The sequence below is a fragment of the Fringilla coelebs genome (genome assembly GCF_963513975.1).
Source record: "Fringilla coelebs genome assembly, chromosome: 2".
NCBI classification, from domain to species: Eukaryota; Metazoa; Chordata; class Aves; order Passeriformes; family Fringillidae; genus Fringilla; species Fringilla coelebs.
The window spans coordinates 32,278,709-32,304,284 of record NC_140029.1 but is presented as its reverse complement, the minus strand read 5'-3'; the positions used below and the strand labels follow the sequence as shown (position 1 = coordinate 32,304,284).

Here is a 25,576-nt window from a genome sequence, read left to right as displayed (position 1 = left end):
TGTCAGCCGCTCTTCAGAGAGTGGATAAGCAGATACAGCTCGGGCTGGGAGAGCTCAAAACTCCCTTTCAGATTTCATAAACTTGATTTAGGATATTTTGATAGTATGAATCTAGACTCATGAAAAACATTTACATTTCCGTGCTCCACTGTTTTTACTCAGTATGCCTTTTAACAAAATCCACAAAGACTCACTGTGGATTCTGGAGCAGCTTATGGTTTATTAACCACTGCCCCTGTCCTGTATGTTTATGTGGAAAGCTTCAGTTCAGCTGAAAGCTAAGCTAAATGTAGCAGCTGCCATCCCCTGTGAGAAGGTGCGTGTATCCCTGTGGGGCTGGTAGGGGGTAGGAGATGCATTTTTTTCCTTCTCATTTTCTCCTAAGAGTAGAACTTCATTCAAAGCAAACTTATTACTAGCATGATTAGACAGGTTTAGATAAGCCTTGCAAATTACTTTGTCACTGCTTATTTACTTTGTCTGAAAAGCATATCTCAATTTGGTGTCTGCCTGTTTGGGAGGTTCATTTGCATGCAGACTAGCACCAAAATAACTGATGAATCTGATTTCCTCACAAGTCAGTTTGTGAACACTTCTGGAATATGTATAAATGCAGAGCCTATGCTTACTGCAGGCATATTTTTTCATCAGTCCCAGCCTGGAAGTTGGGCTAAATTGACAGATCCAGCTTTCATTCCAGCCCTTCCTGGTCCTGCACAGCTGGACTTAGAGAAACAGTCCCACAGCTCCCTGTTCCAAGCATTAAGCCATTTATACAATGTCTTTATTCCCCTGTGAGTCCCAGGCAGAAGCTAGCCCAGAAGAGAAGGTTGGTTTCTAGAAGGGCTGCGCTGTAAGTCTGACTTGGTGGATCCAGGCTGCTGTGTGTATGAGGTACTATGGCAAGGGCCGCTCATGCTGATTGTGTGTAAACAGCTCAGAGGGCAGCCTTGGTATCTCAGTGTAGATGTTGCTTTTGCATTCAGTTTTTTCACACACTCAAAGAAAAAAAAAATTTAAAAAAAGAGAAAATAAAGCAATTTTCAAATGTTAGTTTAGCCTAAACTGAGCTAAGATTTCTTGTGCAGCGATCTACATTGTCTAAACTAGCCCACTTGGAGAGAACAGTTGAAGTTAAACCAACTCAACTTCCATGCAGACTAGTTTTCAACTTACCTGTTGATATGAGCTTCTTATCTAAAAGAGTCTGAATGAGTCTTCTACAGCAAGACAAAAGCGGTGTAGGTATATTCTCCCTGTTATTTCTTGTCTGTCTAGTACCCTCAGGCAACCATCCACCTGCAATTAGTGGGAATAGTACACTATTATAATCTAGTAGATAGGAATTAATCAGCATACTCCTTGGTTTTTTGCCTCAGTGTTGTTTTGACTGTGAGTATTTTAATAAGGGAGAATCAGGCCACAAAAACAGCAACTGCCTCTCTAGCATCTTTTGGGAGTTATCCCTTGTGCAGTTCTTTTTTTTCAGTATTTTGAGAAGGTATTCAGAGGTGATGAAAATTGGCTTGAAAATCCAGACATGCACATGTTAAAACATCAGATTAGTGCTCCATCCCACAGGTGTTGCCAAAAATTAATTTTCCCAAGGGAAAAAAAAAAGTTTAAAAAATGAACCAAACAAGCAAAAGTAAACAATGGTTTCTGCAATGCACTACCAGAATATTAAATTAAAACCTACTGGTTTTGAGTTTTACAGTTTAGGTGAAGATTTTAGAGAACAAAGTCCTGTAAAAAGACTTGTGTTTGTCAATGCAAGATTCAAGCATGTCACACCCTGAGAAAGACTTTTGTCTGAGGTAATGCCTTGAACATTCAGTACATTTCTTTGATAGGGGTTAATTGTTATTAAAATCTCTACACCTATATTGTTGTATCTTTTTTTGGATAGTGTCTTGTTCAGAGATGACTTCTGTGGAAACTGTGGACATGTCTAGTTGAAGAGGAAGCAACTGCTGTCTCTCTAACAGAGAAACAAACATGTAAGAGATGCGTGCAGACCGACCTGGTGCAGAGAATGACCCAAATCGGTGCTGTGGCAAACTCCGTCTGAGCTAAACGTGCTAAAGGAAGGCTGAGAACAATTTTTCACTCCACAGCTAACCATGGCACTTAGTCAGCAGTCCCACACTGGGTGGCATGGGGAAATAAAAAAAAACTCAAGAGTGATGGTTCACTTCCTCCTTGGTCAGCTTTGGGCACCGTTATCACCTCCTTCTAGTTTCCATTGCACAGGTGTCCAGGCCACAAGTTTGCATTTTGAGAGAGCTTCATTAGAGAGACAGAGAATTTGAATAACTGTAAGAGAAAATTTTGGCTCTAGTAATCTAAGCAATAGCAGGGAGGGGGAGAGCAGATGAAGAGTCCTGAGAGTTTGAAGAGTGCTAAGTAGTTGACTTTTGCCATTAGCATTAGTTGTTTGGTTTTGTCTTTAACTGTAGGTTAAAGGGGCCAAATGGATGAATCTAAGTTTGAGTGTCATGACTCTGAAGGACTTCTCATCCCTAGGGTAATCCTTCCAGCGCTGGTGGAACAGTGGTGAATCCATGTAAGGAAATGTATTATGCCAGTGCTTGTGCTGCATTAAAACTCTATAGAGGCAGGAAATTTCATTCTCTGTATCAATAACCCAGGATTTCTCCGTTTTGCTGTTTCCCTGAAAAAGTACTAAAAAACAAAAGAGCATTTCAGGTCCATAGAAAAAATAAAATGCTATACTGCTTTCCTGTTATAGAAAAGTAAACATTTACATTTAAAGCAAGTTAAGAAGATTTTCCTTTTTTTTTTCTGTCTTGACTTTTCTGATATAGCCTAATTCAATTTTACTGAATAAATGTTTATTTCTAGAACTGTTTATTCCTTAGCCATTCACTGGCCTGAGAACAGGAAATACCTGGAATATATGTTCTTGGAAATGAGTTTTTGCAATGTAGCACAGAGAACTCATGATTTTATGGCCAGGATTTTCAAGCTGGAAACACGTCATGTTACACTGGTCTCTGAAACCACATCCCCAGATGGCAGTATCAGTGGTTAGGAAGGGATGGAAAGACCTTCTTTTCCAGAGCAGAAGGGTTCTCAGTATTGAGCCATATATAACTCCAGTTACATTGGTATGGTCTCACTTTACTTTGAGAGTACTGAGGTGGAGAAGGGGTCCTCTTTTTCTGCCAAAAAAGGGAGAGGAACAGTATGAGGAACTCCTGTATTTATTTCAGCATCAAGGATGTGAACTCTCATCCCACTTCTCTTTTCTCCACCTGCTGCTAACCTCCAAGTCTTTTACACAGTTTAGTGGTGTTAATCCATGGTGGTCATTAGAAATTTGCATTGAAATGTTAGTTACATGGGAAGTGGCTGGCTGTATGTCTCAAAACTGATATTTCAATGAAACCATGAACATTTCTTTTCATTGGTTATACTTGGGTTCATACTTTCAAGCTCTGCTATGACTCTGTGATGGTCAGATACTTTCCATCACGTGTGTGTGCTCATGAGAGAGAGAGAGCTGTGGTTGTCCTGCAGGTACGTGACTGGACAAGATACTCTTGTCCACGCAGTGCTATAATGCTTACACTTCTGTTTGCTGTTGAATTAAAAATATCAGTAGTGCATGGAGTTTTATAGACAGCAGTGCTAGTACCCTAATTCAGCTTTCTTGATGGTACAGAAAATAGACTGGTTTACATCAAAGCAGAGAACACAGCCTTTTGGCTTCCAAGAAAAAGAGAATTTGACTAAGATGCAACATGTTTCAAAAATGCGTATTAGTTGTCTTAAGCATTTTCCCTTCCTCTCATGAACTTTTCCAAGCTTCTCTACATACTATATTTTTTTGTATGACTTGATTTAAAAACAGATTGAAAACTATATCCCAAATGGCCTCATACACCTGTACAGCAATGTGGCCTGCACGGCTGAGATCATGGGGATCTGACTTACAGGCCTCTGCAGTGTAATAGGAAGGGCTGAAAATGACTTTGTCCTGCTGGTAGCTGCATGGAGGTAGGTCATGTCAGCTACTAAGAAACAAAAAGCTGTCTCCTGGTACTTCATAGGACGTTTGTGGTCTCTAGGTTAGATAACTAATAATGACATGGAAGAAAAATGAAACAAACTGTTTCATCAACTGATGTTCTGCCTATTGGTCTTTTGTGTGACATTTGTTCTCATTGGTTGCCCTTCAACATCTCACATTTTTTGAATGCTTATAATAATAAATATATGCATAAGAATCCTATAATCATGGAGTAATTTGGGTTCTAAGGAAACCTTTAAAGATCATTTAATCCAACATTCCTGCCAAAGGCAGGGACATCTTTCATTAGATCAATGTTCTCAAAGCCTTGTTTGACTTGAATCTGAAACCTCAGTGATGGGATATCCACCACTTCTCTAGGCAAACTGTTTCAGTATTTTACCATCCTTTTAGTAAAAAATGTATATTTTTGTCTAATCTAAATCTACGCTCAGTTTAAAAATGCTGCCCCTTGTCCTGTCACTGCAAGCCTTGGTAAAAGTCTCTCCTGGTCTTTCTTAAAAGCTGCTTTTATTTATTGAAAGGTCTCAATGAGGTCTCTCTGGAGCCTTCTCCAGGTTCAACCACAACTCCCTCAACCATTCTTCATAGGAGAAGTGTTCCAGTTCTCAGATCCTTTTTGTGGCTCTCCCGAAACCAGTCATCCCTGTTACATGTCTTATTTATACCAGAGCTGGACACAGCACTCCTGGTGGGGTCTCATGAGAGTAGTAGGGAGTAGAAGGGAAGAATCACCTTTCTCAACTTGCTGGCAACACTTTTTTGATGCAACCCAGGATACAGCTGGCTTTCTGGGTTGTCAGCACACAGTTCTAGCTCATGGCCAATTTTTCATCCATTGGTATCTCCAGCACTACTCCCCAGGGCTGCTGTCAATCCATTCATCCCCCAGTCTGTATTGATATTGGTAATTGCCCCAACCCACATGCACATGGCCTTATTCATGAGGTTGTATAGACCCTTCCCTCCAGCATGCCAAACACACCACGCAGCTTGGTGAGTGCATTCAGTTCTACTGTCTGTGTCACTGATGAATAGTACTGGTCCCCAGTACAAACCCTGGAGGATCACCATTCATTACTGATTTCCATCTGGATACCAAACCATTGACTATAACTCTTTGGATGTGGCCATCCAGCCAATTCCTTACCCATTTAACAGGCCAAATCGAAGCAAAAGACTGTATCAAAGCAGAAGTCCAAGTAGTTGATTTCTACACAGAGGGTAAGACAGGTGGTGAGGAAAGCCTGCCCAGGAGTAAGAGACTCTGCTGTGCTGCTATGATCTAATTCAACACGTATATTCATATACATATACTTACTCATGCATGTTTGATTTCCACACTTACCTGAACAAAGCATGCAGACTACTGAAGACAAGACTATGCAGGCACTTGTAGTGCCTGAAGTATGAGGCTGTCTAGAGAGCTAAAAAGGGAAGCAAACCTCAGTCTCTGCCATAACGATGCATTTTCGTTCCCCTCAGCTCATTTGCTAGTTTTGGAACTGACAAGGCCATTGTGAGTTTCGTTTCATAAGATTCATGCAATCAGCTGGTGTCTGAAAAATAAAACACCCTTGAATTCCTTGAGAAGGTGTTCTTCATTTTGCTAGTGAGATGGTGTTCTTCATTTTGCTAGTGCTCTCAATCAACTTTAACATGCTGATTTAGAAGAAGCTTATTCAGTAGACTAGATAGCAAATGCAAATAGACCAGAGGGGAAGCTGCTAACCAAAGTTTTCTGCAGCCATCCCAACTTCCCCCCTGTTCTGTGTATGCCAACCACAGCCTGCTGCCCTCAGACCGACTGTTAATCTTCACAGCTGCATCTCCACCCTCTCTGCAGAGCTTAAAGACAAGAACAGGAACAGCTGGGATTAAGTGGAAAAAGTTCATTCTGAATGCCATGTTTGCAGTAGAACAGGCATGTGGTGGTTAATGTTGATAAAAAATATGAATCCAAGAGAAGACAGCATGCCAGTGTCCAGCTTGGGGAGTTTTCACTTGATTGTAACACCTTCTCACGCTGGAGATGCTCATGCAAAGGCTGACAAAACTGTGATAGTGCTGATATAAATACTGCCCTGTAGTATTTGGAATAAAAGGTGTCTTTTCATTAGGACTGCTTCTTTTCCTCTCTGCCCCCCTGCAGTTTCCAGGGCCTGGAGTCTCTCAGTTTCTTAGGCAATTGCTGTATGCTACAGGTTTCCCTCACATCCTGGAGGCATTTCTTAAACATGATACTTTGTAAGGTGAAGCTGCTTTTATCCAGATTCCCTGTCTCCAGGCTGAGGTAGGGTCATCAAGCTTTGGTGTGTTTAACTGCATCCTGACACTGCAGCTGCTACTGTTAGGTTTTACTGTTCACAAGAAAACCCTTACATTACTAACCACTCTTTCCCGTCAGGACTCCAATGTTTTGGGTTTTATTTGTGGAATGATGTAAGAGCAGTGCTTGGCATTTCTCTCTTCTGGGTAAAGGATCTTAGTCCTTCCCATAGCCATTTCTTCTGGCAGAACTTCATCCCACAAGAAGTCAGACTGTCCAGCAGTCTGGACTAGAACAGGAGCAGGACGAGGTATATTCAGAAGCTGACCTGAGCTGTTGTGCTAGTACTTTTAAATGACTGTGCAATGTTTTTGTCACTAATCAACGGCAGTTTTCTTCCAGCATACAAGAAATGGAGCAGAAAAGCTGCCAGAAATCTTCCCAGAAAGGAGAAAGCATGGAGAGTGGGGAGAGTTACATCTGTCTGTGAGCATGAAGTAAGAGGCCTCTGCAGTAGCAGTGTGGGTTGTAACACAGAGTTTTGAGGGTCCTTGAGAGTCTTGGTTTGTGGTTTAGTTGAAGCACTGAGCTAATACTGAGGTTGGCTCTTAAAGACTATGCACCCATTCATTTATTTCAGGGACTGGCCTTTGGAACAGGCAGATACCACTTTCTTAATTGTCCAGATCGAGGTGTGTATTTCAGCCTTGACATACACTGTTCCCTTACAACTCTCCAGCACTACTATAGTCCATAAATGAATTCATTCATGCCACCATAATTTTCAGTGCATTGCTAAGAGTGGTCATCATCCTGAGGGACATTAAAACTTGAATGTTTGCATTTTCATTTTTATTGAATTTTAGTTTTTTTGGTACTTTTGTTCTGTGACTGACTAGCAGCAGTTTCTTCAGCTGGCTGTTACAGAATTATTGAGATCTTCCTCCTAGGCCTTGCAAGCAATACATTTTCTTTCCTGCAACCTGGATATTGCACTGTTCCCTCATATTATTTTCTGCAAAGAGGAAAACTTTGGTCAGCCAGAGGAAGATCAGCTTCCTAAAATGTATTTGACTTGCTCAGTTGTGCCAGTGTTTCTGAGTAATGAACATGTGTTACTTTAAAACAAACAATACTGAAAAAAGTCCAATTATAGTAGTAATTATAAGTGCGAAAAACAGAATAGTTAAATTCTGATGTACAGCTGGATCTTCTTAGTTTCTAAACAGCATAGATCCAACTGTTTCTCCCTTTTCTTGTGAATTAGTGGGACAGATAAATTATACCATAGAGACTAATGCAGTTCAGACATGAAAACATTTCAGTCTTCCAGTATATAAACAGTTCATATGCTTCGAATGCATAACATCAGTATGTAATTCCAGTTGCACACTAATAAAAGGTCAGATTAATTTTATATGATAAAGGCAGCGTACTGCTATATAAAAGCAGTAACAGGATGGACCAATGCATTAACAGGCTGAGTTCTTAGTGCATTTAAAAGCTTTTAAACTGGAAAAGCTATTTTTGTGGCTCAGGCAGATTTTTGTCTATTAAATATTTTCTTTGAGTTGTCCCCATGACTCCATTTCTCCTTTTTTTTGTTTCCTCCAGACATACATGCCAAAACAAATCCCAGAGCCCTCATCAGCCCTGCACTGCAGGGAGAAGTCTGGATAAGATCCCCAGCCTAGCCAGTAAACACAATGTGATAAGCGGGTAGCTGTCACTGTCACCCAAGGGCATCCTGGGTGCCCATTGCTGCCCTGTTGGAGGGAAGGACTGAACATCAAAGTCAGGTTTCTGCAGCAGTAAAGTAGGGCAGATGAATAAAGGAAAACATTTTAATAACTATGCATTATTAATATCACTAGCAGGCTCTTAAATCACCCATACAACAGGCATTTAATGAGGGGAAATATGTTGTTTGAACATTGTGTAATTGTCAAACTGACTCATCTGGCATGCTTTGCTTCTTGAGCTATGACAGTTTCGTGAGGTTGCCAGCAGAACTGAAAAGGTTGGCATTTCACTGTGGAGATTCAGAATCATCTTACAGCTGAAGCTACAAAGTCATATTGGAGACAGCTAAATTCAGTCTGCTTTTTTTGTGACAAATCTTTATACTGTCTTCATCTGTCTACCTGTTGGTTTCCCACTCTATAAAGACATTGTAACATTTTCTTCCCCTCAATGCTTCGTCTTTTTAGGGTATAAGACACAGCCCAATTATTGCAGACCTAAGATATTGTTTTAAATGGAACCTTTTGTCAGATTTAATAGCTAGTGCATTGTTAAAAGGCTAGTCACAAAACCCTTTGCATCTGCAATTTGACTTTAATTTGAAATTCAACTTCGAAGGAATCAATATTTAGCAGGTTTTTGCAGTTTGACTAGATCTGCTTATGTAAGGAAAACAAGCTTTTCCATTGCTGCATTTAGACTAAGAATGAATTTCCTGAGGCTTTGAGAAAGTGGAAGAAATAGGATATATGTATAGGATGGTAAACATTTTTCTAGCAAGAGGAGTCTTGGAGAAATGAAATACATTCTATGGAATCCCTGAGTATATAAAATACGCAATGTAAGTGTCACCATGTGTCCTCTTGACAAACTTCAAACTTTCAGAAATACCTATGAAGGTATTTTGACTTTCTCAGAAGTCAGCATTTTTTTTCCAAGAAAAGCAGTGGACTAAAGCTATCTTAGCAAAATCAAAAAGTGAAGTCAGGGATCTGATGGAAATCAGTTTCTTATTGAATCAAAGCCCTTTTTAATTTTTTTTTCTTTTCCTGTTTTTTTTTTCATTTTGATATGACATAATATGGCAGAAGAGTTGAGCAAAAAGTGGATTTTACTCCTCCAATGTATCTCAAACATAATTTAACACTCTTCTGAAGCATAGTAAATTATTAGAGCATGGGTCTGGGCTTCAGATTAAGCACTACCTAGTAGCAAAACATCTGCCTTGAGTGAAAGCAGTAAGTTTTGCTTTACTTTATTTTATGGGGGCTTATCCTTTGAAATAGTCATAGTGAGTAAAATGCACATTGTAGCAAAAGTAGAACTGATTGTTCAACAGAAATAATCTGACTGACATGAGCAGAATTTAGCCCTGGCCTTTGCTACCCTACAGTTTTGTAAAATACTCTGGGGAACTTATGTGCAATCAATGAATCTCTCCCCAGTTTTTATCAGCCAGAGGCAGTTGCTCAGGCCAGTGGTGCACTAGGCAGAAGTTTGGGACAGCTGCTGAGGTACCAGATAAAAAAATGATATATGCCTTCAGAAAATTAAAAAAATGCCCCCAGCTGCTTTTTCTGTATGACCCAGCCTTGTTGGTGTGCACAGGGGGGTGATGAGAACACCATGGAAGTCAAGATTTCAGGGAGATGAGGCATCTCAGATTGCAGTCTGTCTAGGCATGGAGCTTTTCATCCCTCTTGGTACTGGGACAGCTTTAAGTAAGTAAGTAAGATACACAAAATCAGGCACATCAGGTAACTACTGCACAAAGGTCTGGGCCAGTTTGATGTTTGACCATGTTTTGATCTTGTTTCTTGTGTCTTAACAGTGATGCAGAAATTCAGTGTAAGAGAAAAATAAAGGTAGTGGCGGAGATTTTTTTTTCATGGACTTTTACCAAGAAAAAAGAGCAAATCTGTGTGCTGTAAAAGCAACAGTTTTGGCTTTAACTTCTGTCACGCTGCAGCTTCTCTTAGCTGCTAATACATGAGAACATCATCACAGTTTGTGTTTCAATTGATGCCTAAGTGTGAGTATCAGCATTAAAAAGAGCTAAACTTTGATCATTGTGAAATCTTACATTAAATGTGTGCTTCTTTGTAACCACTGAAAGCAGTCACACACAGGCTGTGTTTAACATATTTGTTCTTTCATTTACCAAAAGGTATTTTCATATCAAAACAGTGTCATCAGCTGTAATATACAGTGTATATTTGTCCTTCCATTTCACTGGGAAGAAATGGAGCAGTTTGATTTATTAATATACCAAAGAGCTTTTGCCATAAATCAGAATTCATCAGCTTTTTTTTCCTTACATAAACTACTATTCTAATTGGATTTTCACTCCCAGATATTATCTGGGTAAAGACCATAATAACATATTTCAAGTTAATTGTAACAGAACACAAATATACTGGCAGATTTAATGATAGAGGACTTTTAGTTCCAAAACTGAGTCATAAATGAAAAGAAATCAACAAACAAAGGAGGGAGAAAGACAATATTGCATGGTACTCATGGGGAGGTCGGGTACATTTAGTCCTTTCTGACCTTGACAAGATCTATCTTTTTTTGTGAAGACTTTAGGAGGCTCTAGATTTAAGTACCTTTTTTTAATCTTTATTTGTGACATATAAATCTTAGTGGCAGGTTTTCTTAGCAGAAAGGGAATTCAGCTGTCCAACTGTTCTAGAAGGTTGTGTGTCCAACCACACTCTCTCTTCTGAGTTCAGCAGCCATACAAAACCTGCATTTGATTACATTGGGCTTTATTATTAGGTGTCTCTAGGATTCCCTCACAGACATTCATCAAAGATGTTAGGATTTTTTTCTTTTCTCTTTTAAGACCATTGAATGAAAATTTGTGCTCAATTAAATGTGTTATATATATTATGTTACAATAAGGAGAAAGGAAATGTTTCCCATTCCATCCAATTTATAAATGTAGTTTAGGCTACAGTGGTGAATATTTGTAGATTGTTTTTTGTATACCTTTTATTTTTTTTCTTCCGCCAAGGAACATACTGGGACAAGGAAGGAAAAGATCATCTGGGACAACAGGCAGGTGGTGTTTCTTGCTAAGGCTCAGGTTCTTGTCTGCCAAGCTTGATGTAATTTGCGGAGTCTGATTCTCAGCAAAGCAGTCTCAACTCAGAGTTGTCCTTTGTTTTTACTACTTTTTTTCCCCTTGTTTACAAGCTGAATTCTGCGCGTCAGAATTTTTTATTCCTCCAGTGGGCTGTATCTGTCTCTAAGTGACAGCCCATTTTCACAGTTCTCTTTATCATCTCATGTTTCTTGAAAATACAGAAAAGGTTTTCAAAAGTCTCAGGTGTGGGTGGTTTGAATTGTCACGTATATAGTGTAAGTCTGTCTTTCTTCCAGGTGTAACCAGCAGAAAAATGGAGGGTGTTGGTTTTGATCCTGACATATCCTCTAGTTTCTTTTATCTCTTACTCAAAATCTGGTTTCTTTCACCTGAATAGAGTCAACATCAAAAAACCCCAGAGACATCTGTGTGTTTCAGAGAAACGGGCAATAAGATTGTTGTCCTGTGATTACTGGTTCTCAGTCGACCATTCTCACAAGTTTACTCTAAAAAGTAGTGGTTGGGGTCCTCAGAAGCTCAGCAAAACCTTTATGAAACATAATATATGAAGTGCTGTCACTACTGAAAACTTAATAATATGATAATTCATGATTAGTTCTTTGCTTCAAATGCTATGCAAAGCAGTTTTATAGAAGTCATCCTCACTGACGGAGATAAACAGCCTTCTCTGTAGCACCGGGATCAGATATGTCTGTTTTCAATGTGTAGTTTGAGCTAGCAAAAAAAGGAGAACCTTGATTTTTATTTAACAAAGTAATTCTGCTGTGATAGGATGTTTGTCCTCAAACACAACAAGGTGCTAACTGCAGGTAAACTTAAATAGTCAGCAACAATACCAGTTTCAGAGTAATTAGTTAGACAATCAAGAAGGTTTTTAAGTGATAATTAAGAAAAAGTTATTCTGCCATATGTGTAATTTACTATAGTAGACTAATTCATCTCTGTTGGCATAAAGCAATTAAGAAGGCTTGCTAATATTTCAAAAGCTCATGCTAGCTTTTTGATAATTGGCAGTGAATTGACTTCTATTGTTTTAAATTTTCACTGGCTTCACTGAACATGAAGGATAATGATAATGTTTAAGATTTTGAGATTTTCAGGTAAGTTTCACTTTTCCACTGCAGACCAAAATCATTTGGCATATTCCAGTTGCAGAACAGAAGTGATCCTTGTAAGGGAGATTTTCGGAGGCATCTTTGGAATTTTTTTTCTCCAGGTCCCTTTGATTTTCAGTGCCAGTGGTCTGCATCTTTGCTTTCATTGCCTTTGGAAAAAAAATGGACTTTGTAATATTTTAAAAACTAGAAAAGAAAGTGATTTTGGATATAATTTTCATGCCTTTGCTCTAAATAATGAACACTCTTATTATTCTAGGACTCGGAATTTGACCCCTTGAAGTTCACCAGTGTGATTGAATGTGAGAAGCCAAACAATGACTTAAGTAGGTTTCGAGGTTACATGTGAGTATTTCATATAGTATCCTTCAGTATGCACTCCTTTTCTGTAATATGAAATAAAATAAATGCTTGTTTGCTTTGCACTGTCTTCTGTAAGTTGCATCATCATCACCACATCTAAATAGGGCTTCATATTTAAGGCTCTTTTAGAGGATCCTCTCTTCAAGGTGAGATGGGAACCTCATATTTCCATTCCTTAGGATGGATTTATTTGCTACCTTCAATCAGCTTACACTACACAAATGAATGTATGAAGCACTGCATTTACAGGCACTCTTCTCCTTTTTCTCCATGGATTAAAAAAACCCATCTGGAAATGGGAAGAAATAGAAAACAAGTCCAAGAGAGGCAACAAACAAGCACAATCTGTTGTGCACTTTCATGAGGACGGGTCTATCAAATGTTTCTTTTAATACATGTGTCATTGAAGAAAATCAGAAGGCAAAACTGATATTTCTCCAGCTATGGCACTGTTCCTTTCTTCTCATTCAGATAAAATGAAATTATTGGCTCACGAGATGGGTATGCCTGTACATTACCACGTCACCTATGTTCACTTGACTTAATTCTAAACAAACAGAACTACATTAACAGGGTGCTCATCTCTGGCCAATCAATCCTGCTCAGAAATAAATGTTTTAGGATGTGCAAATGTTTTAGGATTTGCTTATTATGTAGCCTGGTCTGTAGTGTAAAGGTATGTTGATTGTGGTGGCTTAGGAGATGCATTCTTGCATGACTTATTTTTCTACAGTCTGTTAACCACGTGGAGAGTGAGAGCCCAGGATACATAATTTTTGCCCAAATTTTAATGACGAGAGTTAAACTGACACTAATTCCATTTGAAATACAATGATTTACCACCCATGTTGATTAGGAGTGATAAGCAGTATTAAATTGTGTAAATGTCACAAGGTAAATTGCTGGAGCTCAGGGAGTTTTTTATAGTGATGCCATTTACCACCATAGTTACTACTCTCAGATGTCACAGATTGTGTAGGATGTACTGTCAACTGGTGTAAATCAGGACAGTTTCTTTAAACTACATCAAGTTGTAGTGTGGGAAAATGTGTTCCTTTATTTAGCAGCACAAAGATCTACAGTTCATGTGAAGAAAACAGTTTAGTATGAGACATTACTGCATGAGGGTGTGTACTAGAGAGCCTGCTCTACTGTAGACATGCCATTTCCAGATATGGAAATGGAAAGTTTGGCAGGTTTTCTAGCACACTTTATGTGTGAATCTTAGTCCCCAAAATATTGAGCAGAATACTGTAGAAAATATGCATAATTTTTTCTTCTATTATATATGTACTTATTTACTCCACGTGGAAAAGGCCTGTGGCATGTAAGTTACAGAACCATTTGAAATACATAGCAGAAAACATGGTATTATCTTTTCGACGACTGTTGTTTAGTATTGATTCTTTGTATTTTATTGTTTCACAAATGATGAGAATATGTTTTGACACAAATTTTGAATCTGGCAGAAAGCATCAGGTGATTTCCACCTCTCATCAGCTGTGTTCCAAGAGATTTACAGCTAAAGGCCCATGGGGCATTAGAATTAGAGAGTGGGGAGCAACCCCTCAACAAATAAATTCTCAGTCCCCTAATTTATCACAGAAGGCAGCTTTTCCCCCCACTTTTTAGAGTTCCTTCATTAGTATAATGGAATCAGGAGTCTATTTCAAATCATACATTAACAATATGAATAGCAATTAACATATCCAAATTGAAACATGGCATTGTCATGTCAAACTCAGATCTTATTTCTTGTTCAAAATTTTACCAGTAGCTGCTGCTTGAAATAATGGATCAGATAGCTACCAGCAATAATAGCTCGACTGAAATGATACCAAAATATTAAATAGGAATCCCATGAAATGATAGGCTTTACATATGTAAAAAGCTGTGCTGAAGCATTACTACTAAATTTTCCTAGACATTTTGACCACTTAGTATGTTTCCAGTTTTGATTCAGATTTTTTTTTCCTGTATGAAATGTGGTCTTTGGTTTTTATGTCTGCGCTGACAAATCTTTCAGGAAATAGAAATATTTTTGTGTGTGTATGCTGTAAACATGTAAAAAATTCTGTTTCTTACAGTTTTCCTGAAACCAAATCACTCCAGGTAGCCAATGTAGCACAGGCAGGCAAGGATAAAAGGAGTCATGATATTAAAAAAAAAAAAAGATACTTCAGAGTGCATTGAGATGGGCCTAGCCCCATCCTATATCTTAAAAAGTGTACATGCACATTACTGCATCTGAATTCTTCAGCTGTGTTGCCACAATCTGCATTGAACACACTTGGGGTGTGCAGATGCACAGGCAGACTGCCAGTTTTATTCAGGTGCTTGCTTTAACTCTCTTTTGCAGTTTCTGCACTCCCAAAATAACCCAAGGACATTCCTTCACTTTTATTTCCCCTATAAACATATTTTGTGTAAGAGGAATAGAGCAAATGCCCCCTGCCCATATGTGTCTAGCCAGATTATGTACAGCATGCATGGCAAATATTCAAAAATCCAATTCCAGGTTCCAAAAATAGCAATATTTGCTTTAAAATCTTGTTTGTACCTTTTTGTGTGTATATGGGCAAGGGAAAAAGAGAAGTTGTAACTGGGAATCTGACTTTTCAGCTTTTTGAAAATAATAATTTTATTCTTAGACCAGAACATAAAATTTTATCTGATCATACCAAAATAAGTACAGTTTGGAATTGGAAGAAGAAGAAGAAGGAGATGAATACATGTGTGTATTTCTGTTTCAATGGTTTTCATAAGTTAACAAACCCAAATTAATAGAAAACCATGTTACAACTTTTTAAAGTAAAAACAAACATAAATCTATAGTGATGTCTCTTTAATGTGCTATAGTAACAGCTCCAATCCTGGAGTAAAAAACCAAAGCAACCTAGAGACTAATTTGCATCAATTGAGAGTCAGGAAGTTTCTGACTGATAACATTCATTAATATCATGTTTAAGATTGTTGAATATTTTCTTTGGGAGTGTCAAACCTTGGAAAGTAATGCCAGCTCTACCATTTCTTTTGTAAGACACTTGATAAACCAACATTTGAAAGAAAATACTCTCTCTTGAATACAGTTATCATTGGTTACCTTGTTATGTAATGCAGGTAGACACATAAGTTAACAAGTAAGTTAACAAGACACATAAGTAACAAGTTAAAACATAGTAGAAAGCAGAAGTGAGCTACCAGGGTAATTTTTGCATTGCTGTATTAAACCAGAGGCTTACTTCTGTATAAAGACTTTCAGAGTGCTGTAGCATAATAGTAGTTAACTGCAAATGATCTGCCCACTTCTCCTAATTTGTGGTTCATTTGTATTTTAGATGTGAAAATACCACATTTTTGCAGTGTCATCCGTGTGAGAAATTGCAGAGAAAAGGAGCATTGCACCCACACTTGCCAGTGCATTTCCTCATGGCTTAGCCTTTTCATTCCAGGCATCTGAGTGGCTTCAGCCAGACACTCTTCTAAAGAATGACACAGAAAATTTTCCTTCTTTGCCTGTAACTTACACAGAAAGGGGAAAAACAGACTCTTCAGCCTCTGTAACAAGCTTAAGGTTTATAACTCTGCAGGGCTAGAAATGGGAACTAGGCTGTCTCTCCACCCAGACTCAAAGTTTACAATTGGCAGGTTTGTTATCAAAGTGAGCAGTTTTATCTAACTCTAGTTTCCATTATTTTTTAATCCAGACTTTTATGTCTGCAATTTTTCCTTCCTTTTATCATCAGTGCCCAACTGTTTTATGTGTATGTTGTGTTACTGAGTCACTGGGAGTGACTGTAGACAAGAGGCAAATGATGAGTTTCCTCCAGCCTCTGTTGGCTTCTTTCTTCCAGATTTTGATTTCATCCATGTTTTCTAAAGGGCTGGTGAGCAACAGTTGAGTTCTCTGACTTCATTTGGGTATGGGAAAGTAAAAAGCAGTACCAAATGCACGTAAGGATGAGATGTGGCTAAACCTGTGGGTAAGGGCAGTAGATTGGGGTTTTAACACCTACAGGTTAACTTCAGATGTTACACAATTGTTTTGGAGTTGTTTTGTAAGCTAAGCTAGTAAGAACAGATACATCATTTTATAGAACAAATATACAAGTAATTATATATGAAGTTTGCCATGTGCAATATACCTGGCATAGTCCACTGTTACTGTGAAGTGTAAAAAATTAACAAAGCTTATAAAACTATAAGCCAGAGTAAGTACCACTTAAGTAGGTATATCTCTAAAATGTCACATTTATTAATAGGAATCGTAACTGTCATTTGGAGATTTTATTGGAAATTCAGACATTCTCATGATTTATAAGAAAGCCTAATGCAGAATTTACCCTTAAAAATCAGAGGACTGACAGAATTCTAGTAGCAGTGTAATTTTGACAGTATGGATTCATTAAGAAATTATTTCCCATAGTTCAAGCACAGACAAATTGACACCTACTGACATTCTGCCAGAGGGATGTTGGGCAGCCCCCCAACTATGCTGCTTTGGCAAAGGTGAGACAGTGGGTTAAGGAGGTTTGCTGAAAAGAACAGAAGTAAAAACTCTGTTCTTCTATCTGAGACTGGCAGGGAGGATGGGCTGAGCAGGGGAAGTTGTCTCCTGACTAAAAAACCACCTTTGACTTTCGTGTCAGAATTGCAAATTTGGTGTTATCCACTTCTTTCTTTCTCTGCTTCTGGCCTCTAGTCAGATGTTATCACTGCAGCTGCTACCTCAGAAGTCAAACCCAATGCTTCTTCTCCATCCCTGCAGAGAAAAGCTAAGCATAATTGTTGAAGCACCAATACTTTTAATATATATGTATATATTTTGAGCAGAGGGTGGGTATAGGATATTGTGCTGAACTAAAAAAGGCTGTATATGTGTGTGTATATATACACAGGTATATTCTGTTCACTAAAAACATTGACTATTGAGGTTATGGAGCATAAGCAGCATTACAAAATATTCTGCAAGTACTCTTACTAGACTGGGACAAGTACAGAGAACTCACTAATGTGAACCTTTTCTTCTTACAAATATCAGAGTATTTGGTGTAGTTCCTAGGCCTGAGATCCTAGAAGTATGTAATTCAATTACAGTTTTGGTTCTCATTTAGAAAAAGAGAAGAACCTAACAGGGAAAGCATGTATATATAACCCAGATGTGAAGGCTTAGAAAATAGGAAGCAAATAAAAAGAACTCCACCTTTATAAAAAGGACAATTTTAAGCCAGTTTGCAGATTTCAGGGGACAAAGGATTTTAAGTGCTCAATCCAGGTAGGCATAAGATTTGGTGTTGCAGCAGCACAATGTTAATTTTAGTGTAGCATATTGAAAGTGTGATGGTTTTGATGGTCTGAAAGAGAGGACAACATTTAAACAATCCAGACTTGCTTTAGTCTTCTCTGAGGCATTGGGGTACTTCAGTTGATAAAATGAAATTTTATTCATTTGAAAGGGGTTTTAAATTATTTTTTGATTTGTCTTTTTTAGATAGTAAAAATTCTAATACCATTTTTAATTGCCATTATTTTTTAGCATTTCCTTGTTAATTCTCATAAGGCTATTTTCTGTATTTCTCTGTCAGATGAAATTTCAGTTGGTCCATGCCCAGCAGATAATAAGTTGTAGAAATGTAACTTCATTCCGGTTTTCTGCTGTGTTTTGGTGTTAGTCAACAAGAATCCTCAGGGTGCAGGCCATCCTTAGATAGTTGGTGAGACAGTTCTGAAAACAATTTCTCTTGTTCTCACTGATACATGGAATAAAAACACAGAATATTTTTCCTTTTTTTTCACTGAACTGATGTGTCTTATCCCTGGCACATCTTCTTTAGTATCACTACTCCTGAAGCACAGCCATTTCCCAATTTCACCATCTTGCTTTCTAGGATTTCTTTAGTAAGCACATGTGAGTAGTGGGTTAATTCTGTCGAGTACACAGCTGTCTTTAGGTGGGCTGGATTAACTGTGATTGCTCAGTCAGTTTCCACATGCACAGGAAGCCCAGTGCATTTTCCAAGCATTAGCTAGGCTGCACACATGCTGTCGGTTTGGCCCACGTATCTCTAGTGAGCATTTGTCCAGGACATTTGTATATCCAACAGCAACTGGTGCTGCTCCAGCTGAGCTGATGCATGTCAGGGATCCTTGGGTAAGTAATCTCAAAGTCCAACAGAGAACCTTCCCAGGAGGAGGATCCAATGAAATATTTTGCCATCAAATAAAAATAACTTCTTTAACACTGAAGGTGTTTCCTGGGGTTGTTGTATTTCAAGCATGATGTAACAAGCTTGATGTTTTGACATGCTGTGTTTTGTTCTCTTTTTAAATTTTCTGTAGTATTCATAAAAGTGGAAAAAAGGATGGACTGTTCAAAGAGAATCTTTTGTTACGTGGATGTACCATTAGAAACACAGAAGAAGTTGCAGGAATAGTAATCTATGCAGGTAAGAGCTACTTTTCTGTCTTACAGGGCATACCACCTTTTTATAGCTATAAAATAATCGCCATGTTCCATATGACATGTTTGGTGCAATTCTTTCTGCAGGGCATGAGACCAAAGCCTTGTTAAATAATAATGGGCCGCGTTACAAGCGCAGTAAGCTGGAAAGGCAGATGAATGCTGATGTCCTTTGGTGTGTCCTCATACTTCTAATCATGTGTCTGTTTACTGCCATTGGTAAGTGCTCTTCACTAGTAGAAGCACTGCTGTTTAAGTTAAGTATTACACTGTCTTGGGATTCATGCACTTAGCTTTATCAAAAACATACATGTCTGCCAAAACATAAAATCCTTAAAGCTGTCTCCATACTTATTTTTGTCAAAAATTAAAATGTCTTGATACACAACCTGATCTAAATACCTTCTTAATCTCAATGAAATATATGCTATTAGTACCAGAGATTTGAAGGCTTAGATTATACTACCCTGGATAGCATCCAAAAATGTCAAGGCTGAAAAAGCTCCTAGTTTATATGTAGTCCCCTCAAAATTACAGGTGGTAGAGTGTAACTTGTCATTAATCAGGCAGTAGAGTAATTTATGAGGAGAGAGTAAACAAAATCTGCACAGTGGTATTCTCCAGTACTACTTATTAAATTAAGAGCACAGTGCACAACATGGACTCACTGTCCCTAAGACTGCAGTCATCACGTAGAAGAAATAAACAAAAGTCTGCATACTCTCTAAACTTCTGGGCGTGTTTAAGGAAATGCTGCAGTTCAGGTTATGTCTCCTCAGGCCTTTTTTCTGTTCATTTGTGAGAAAGAATTGAGTTTTACATTTGGCACAAAAAAGATTTTTTTGAATATATGGCATGTGAATTCCATTTCCTTAATATTTGTGTGTTCTGTAATGTTTGCATGTGAGTCATATGGCATAAACACCAGAATGTTTCTTAACAACCACGATGTAATTTAATAACAATCTTATGCCACTTTAATACGTCTTTGTGCCTTTTTCCAGGTATTGTTAAATGCTTAAAGATGAGTATTTCCAGTTGTGAACCAGCCAGCTTATTTGTTCCCACTGAGTTCATGACACACTTTTGTAGTCTCTCAGTGTTGGGGGGCCCAGTCCTCAGGGCTGAGGTGTCGTGGTGAGGGTTCATAGCAGGGAGCTGCTGCCTGCAGCTGTCCCCTCTGGCAGTGCCCCCGGGTGTCCCCAGGGCAGCAGCAGCGGGGGTGCCCTGGGGGTGCCTTCAGCCCTGCTGGGGCTGCCCAGAGGTGGCACTCAGTATGTGACAGACAAGTGCACCTTCCCTTCTGTCCCGTCTGCCACAAGGCTCGAAGCCGCCAGCAGAGGGCCAGAGCAAACTGCTCGAGGTGCTGACAGCCACAAACAGCTGGAAAGAAATTTGCTCGAGCCCTTTGAGTTGGCAGGTGCTCTGTAGAAATCAGGCCATGTAAGCATCTTCTCTCAGTAAAGTGTAACTGGAGATATGACACTTAATTCTTTCGAAAATCTAAAGGCATTTATAAAACAGCCCTTAATGTAGGTCATTCTCAGTGTGGAGCTTTCTGTTTTTGCTCTCAAGAATAAAAATATATACATCAATAAAGACATCGTGTGTGTGATTTCATATTGGTAGTATAGGGACAAAATAATGTGCTCACTTATGTGTTTTTATTTTTCAAGCACTCAGTACTGGGTTTATGCATCAATATGTAAAGGATCTTGTCGAAGCATGATTTACAGAAGATTACTTTTAAAGTAGACCTTTGTCCTTTAGTTCTGATTTTCAGAATCAGAAAAATGTTCACTATATAGTGATAGTTTTAATGCTTTTTAGTGCAGAAGAATTTTCCCTTGTTTTTTACACCTTAAAAACATCAGGCATACCATTTTAGGGATTTTAGGATTTTAAATCTTAATGCTGTACTTAAAAAAACAATGTTCTGTCTCTTTTGCAAGAATGTAATTTTCCTAAAACAATAAAAATCTTACCTTTATTTAGTTATCAGCACAATCAATTAAAAAAACCCATTTGAGCAAGACTTAGAATTTTTTTTTGCTCTTCATTCCTCAGCTTCCGTGCTGTTGACTCTATTGATACTGTTATTTCATTAGTTCTCTGCATGTGGTGGCCATAATTCACACAGTAAAATTAAAGTTTCTTCTAAAGCTAGTTTACAGATAGCTGACTGGTGATATATCTAGTACAGTCAGTTGAGTTCTTTCATTTTAACACTCAGCATATCATTGAAATTGATCATTTATTTTCTGAAGGAGTGTCATTTTCTTTGGTGATGAATTTAGACTAGCCAGCTCACTTTATTTAGATAAAGTTATGAGAAATTAGTCTTGCATGGCTTAAGGACAGCCAAAGCCCTTTCTCAAACCCCAAAGCTCAAGGCAGAAAAACCCATGGGTTTGGGGCATTTTTCAGAAGTCATGCAGAATATTTGAAAACAAATAACAATTTTCCACATAACTCTTAAGAACAAAGTCATACCTTAAGCATTTTTGCTTGGACCTAATTTGCTTTTTTCTCTCTTCCAATTTTTCTTCAGGTCACGGTCTATGGGTATGGCAATATGGTGAGAAGAAGAAACCAATTTTTGATGTTCCAGGGCCCAATGGCAAATATTTGTCACCTGTTTTAGCTTCAGTGTATTTATTTCTGACGATGATCATAGTGTTCCAGGTAATCAATTTGTGCATGCTGTCACCTCTGTTCCTAGTTGGCTGCAATAAAGTAATATATATGCAATATATGTAGTACTCGTTTCACCCCTAAGGCATGTAAGAAGCTAATCAAGCACTAAAAAGTTCCCAGAGGGTTGTAATCAGTAGCACAGGGAGGCCTGTCACTGGTGATGCCCCAAAGGTTCAATACTGGGCCTGGTGTTGTTTAACTTATTCACCAATAACTTGTATGAAGGGCAGATGCCTCCTCAGCAAGTTCACTGTCACCAAGCTGGGAGGAGTGGCCAATACCCCAGAGGGCTGTGTTCAGAAGAACCTTGGCATGTTGGAGAGAATGCTCAGAGGACTGCCTGAAATTCAACAAAGGCAAGTGCAGGGTCCTGCACCTGGGGAGGAACAACCCCATGAACCAGAAACTCTTCCTCTCTACCCACTGTGGAGCAACACCTCAAAGACTGGGGATGCCACTTTGGGTACAGTGTTCTATGAAAATAAAATTTATACTTTTTTACAGCTTTTCAGATATATTTCTCTTCACAAAGCCATATGTCAGCCAGATAACAAACTATGTTAAAAGTTTCTTAGTGCTGAGGAGAAATATCTTGGATGGTGAAAGTGGTTAAGTTCAGAGAATAAAGGAACCTCATGTCACTGAGATATATGGAAGTTTTCCTAGTGGGACACTGGAGGAGGTTGCTTTACTGGAGGCAGAAACTTGTTTATAAAAGGGAATGAAAAAGACTGTTAAAATACTTTTTACCCTGAGGGATTGGGTTATGATACTGGTTAAGAAAACTCACCACTGATTTCTTTAAACAACTACATTTCACTGTCGTTTGGTTTAAATGACCATATTCGCCGCCCACAGCCATGCTATAATTTCTCCCACGTATCTAATTCAGAAAACTAAACAATGTATGCAGTCAGGAATCTCTAACCATGAAAAAAAAATCTGCAGAGAAAAACTCATGTATAAATTCGGTATTTTATGTAGTTTTGACAATCCTCAAGAAACAGTTGAAAATCTTTTCAAGTCTCCTTCTTCAGCACTTATAAAATGTGATCTTCATTCAAATAATTTGCAGTACAAAAGTCAAGGCCAAAGATATTGTTCCTATGGAGAGATTAACATTTCTCATTTTGTTTCTTGTATTCCTGCAAAGTGAATTTATAAACAGTCTATTTATGCAGAACAATTTTATTCAATCCTTTCACATCTACAGTATTCTGATGTATGGTCTGTTTGGGTCAGGATTTTTTTTTTCTTTTCCTTCCCCAACTAGTTTAAAGCTCAGCTTATTAGCCTAAGAAATATTTGCTTCTGTCCATGTTTTGATAATCTGTTTTCTAGACATAATAATGCATTCCAGCTCTGCAATTCACCATAGGTTTTCCTCATCTAACACAGTAAATAAACTCTTTAAACAAGATAATAACTTTAGAGTAGATGTTTAAAGTACATAGCATCTTTATGTTAGAACTAGAGTTAACTAGCTTTAATAATTGATTGTGTTCTTGCTTCTGTTTTCTCCTAATTCTTTCGTTTTGTGTACTCTAGGTTCTGATTCCTATTTCTTTGTATGTATCTATTGAAATAGTTAAAATCTGCCAAGTATACTTTATTCATCAAGATAAAGATTTATATGATGAAGAAACAGACTCTCAACTGCAGTGCCGAGCTTTAAATATCACAGAAGACTTGGGTCAGGTGCAGTTTATCTTTTCAGACAAGACTGGGACCCTGACTGAAAACAAGATGGTTTTCCGAAGATGTACTGTTTCTGGAATAGAATATTCCCATGATGACAACGGTGAGCTCATGGTCATGTTTTCCATCTAACAGTTGTACTTTGCACAAACTGAAGTAGTCATTAAAGTTGCTGTAATCTTAAATCAAAAAGGAAAACAAAAGAAATTTAACAGCTGTTGTCAGATCAGTGTAATTCGATGGCTGTGTTCAGCTAGCAATGACTATTTTACCAGAGTGTTCTGTAATATCTACAGTATGTTGTCAAGACATTTAAAGCTTCTGGCTCTAACTCCTGATGTAATAAAGCACTTGAGTGCATGGCTGATCTAGGAGAATTGAATGTTGCTGCTGATATCCCACTTCTTTGGTGTGTTTGAAGAATACAATGTAAAATAACTCTTAAAGCATACAGCCAGATTAGTGTCTGATTGAATACCTGCAATGAGATTATCCTTTTGTACTGAGAAATAAGTGCAGAGATACCAGTTTTCATATTAACAAGAAACATAATTGTGTAGAATTGCGTATTTTATGTTACTTTTGTCAGAGTCTTTGCAGTGTTGCTATGTGCAAAGTGTCTGTCTCAGGTATGTTTGCTCTGTGAACACTGCAGTGGAGAGAATATCCACATTCAAGTATCAGCCTCTTAAAACAGTAAAAGATTACTATTTTTCATAAGGCAGTGTGAGAGTTGTCATCCCTGTGTTATTTCTTCATCCTTTTAAAATTATGATTTCCTATTTTTCAATGTTTGTGTTATTTCTCTCTAACATACTATCATTATCATTTTTGAAAGAACAGATCTTAACTCTTCAAATCATATTCTGTATGCTGGAAAATATTGACAACTACAGTATTCTTTTTTGCAAAAAATAAGTTTCTTGTTCTACACAACATATAAAGATCTCTGATTAGGAGGTTTTCTCAAAGAACACTAGAGAATTTCAGCTTACAAATAAGATACAGAATAAGATAAAGAATCAAAATAAACTGGGAACTCTAAAACATGCTTTAGAAAGATGACAAGATCTTAAACCGGAGAAGGATATTTTGAAGTAGTGGATTGTTCTTTTTTTTCTCCTACTTTAAAGTAGTACTGAGACCTTACATTTAAGGCACTTTTTTCCAAGAAACTGACCTTTTGGTAGTGTTACCAGTGTTATGGAAAGGACTTAGGGAGAACCTGTGACTTTCTACCTCTGTACAGTATGTAAGAAAGAATTAGAACTTAGAGTATGTTACTGGATTCCTAAATCTGCTTGTGACACTCTGATTATTCATTCTTTTTTGCTTCTTCTCTGCCAGTGATTGTTTGCTTGCTTATACTAATTTCAGAGTGTATTCTGTTCCTCTCAAGAATGATTATTGCCAATTAAAACAGTTCAGAAAAGTTATTTTTATGAGGTTGGTATCATCTGATATGTCAGCTGAACTCAGGCCCTTAAGTTTGAGTGTTGAATGTTCAGATCTTTTTTATTCAGATGTAGTGAATTTAACAGAAAACTATGTTTGTGCATGCTTTCCTCTTATGATTTCGTATTACAATATAAAAGTTAATGAAAACAGAGTGAATGTCACTACAAACAAAAGTGCCAGATACACAAACAGATTGATTTTTTCAGTCCTTCTTTCCACCTATGGCTTTGTTTGGGCTTCATTGTGACTCCAGTCAGTATAAAATTTCTGACAAATATAATTTTTAAATTGACACAGAATATTTACACAGCATTTTATTCTTTTGTTGTTTTCCCTCTAAGGGAAATAGGTCTTTCTCTATAAGTCTTTATATAAATTGTGATAATTTCTATTTATTTTGTTCTTGATAATCAGTATAAATACCACAATAAATACTATGCTTCATTCAAGTATTCTGTTAACTCTCTTCTGCAGTTTGATTTTATAACCATCTGTTATCTTTTCTGCTGCTGCAGCCTTCTTGTTTAGATATGATAAAATGTCTATCACAGCTCTTTCTGGTTTTAGGGTGTGCATCAACAACATTTCATTGCTGTGTGCTTAC

At 37.9% G+C, this 25,576-nt stretch overlaps 1 protein-coding gene across 1 annotated transcript in view; it reads left to right on the top strand.

Annotated features, from left to right (window-relative positions):
* The window catches only part of ATP10A (ATPase phospholipid transporting 10A (putative)), a gene marked incomplete at both ends in the record, with an annotated part of 67,335 nt that overhangs the window by 9,990 nt on the left and 31,769 nt on the right, over positions 1-25,576 (top strand). Inside the window, 5 exons of the mRNA XM_084200994.1 lie at positions 12,556-12,641; positions 18,999-19,105; positions 19,207-19,338; positions 21,671-21,804; positions 23,365-23,617. Coding sequence (XP_084057120.1) covers positions 12,556-12,641; positions 18,999-19,105; positions 19,207-19,338; positions 21,671-21,804; positions 23,365-23,617 — 712 coding nt within the window. The remainder of the gene's footprint in view (positions 1-12,555; positions 12,642-18,998; positions 19,106-19,206; positions 19,339-21,670; positions 21,805-23,364; positions 23,618-25,576) is intronic.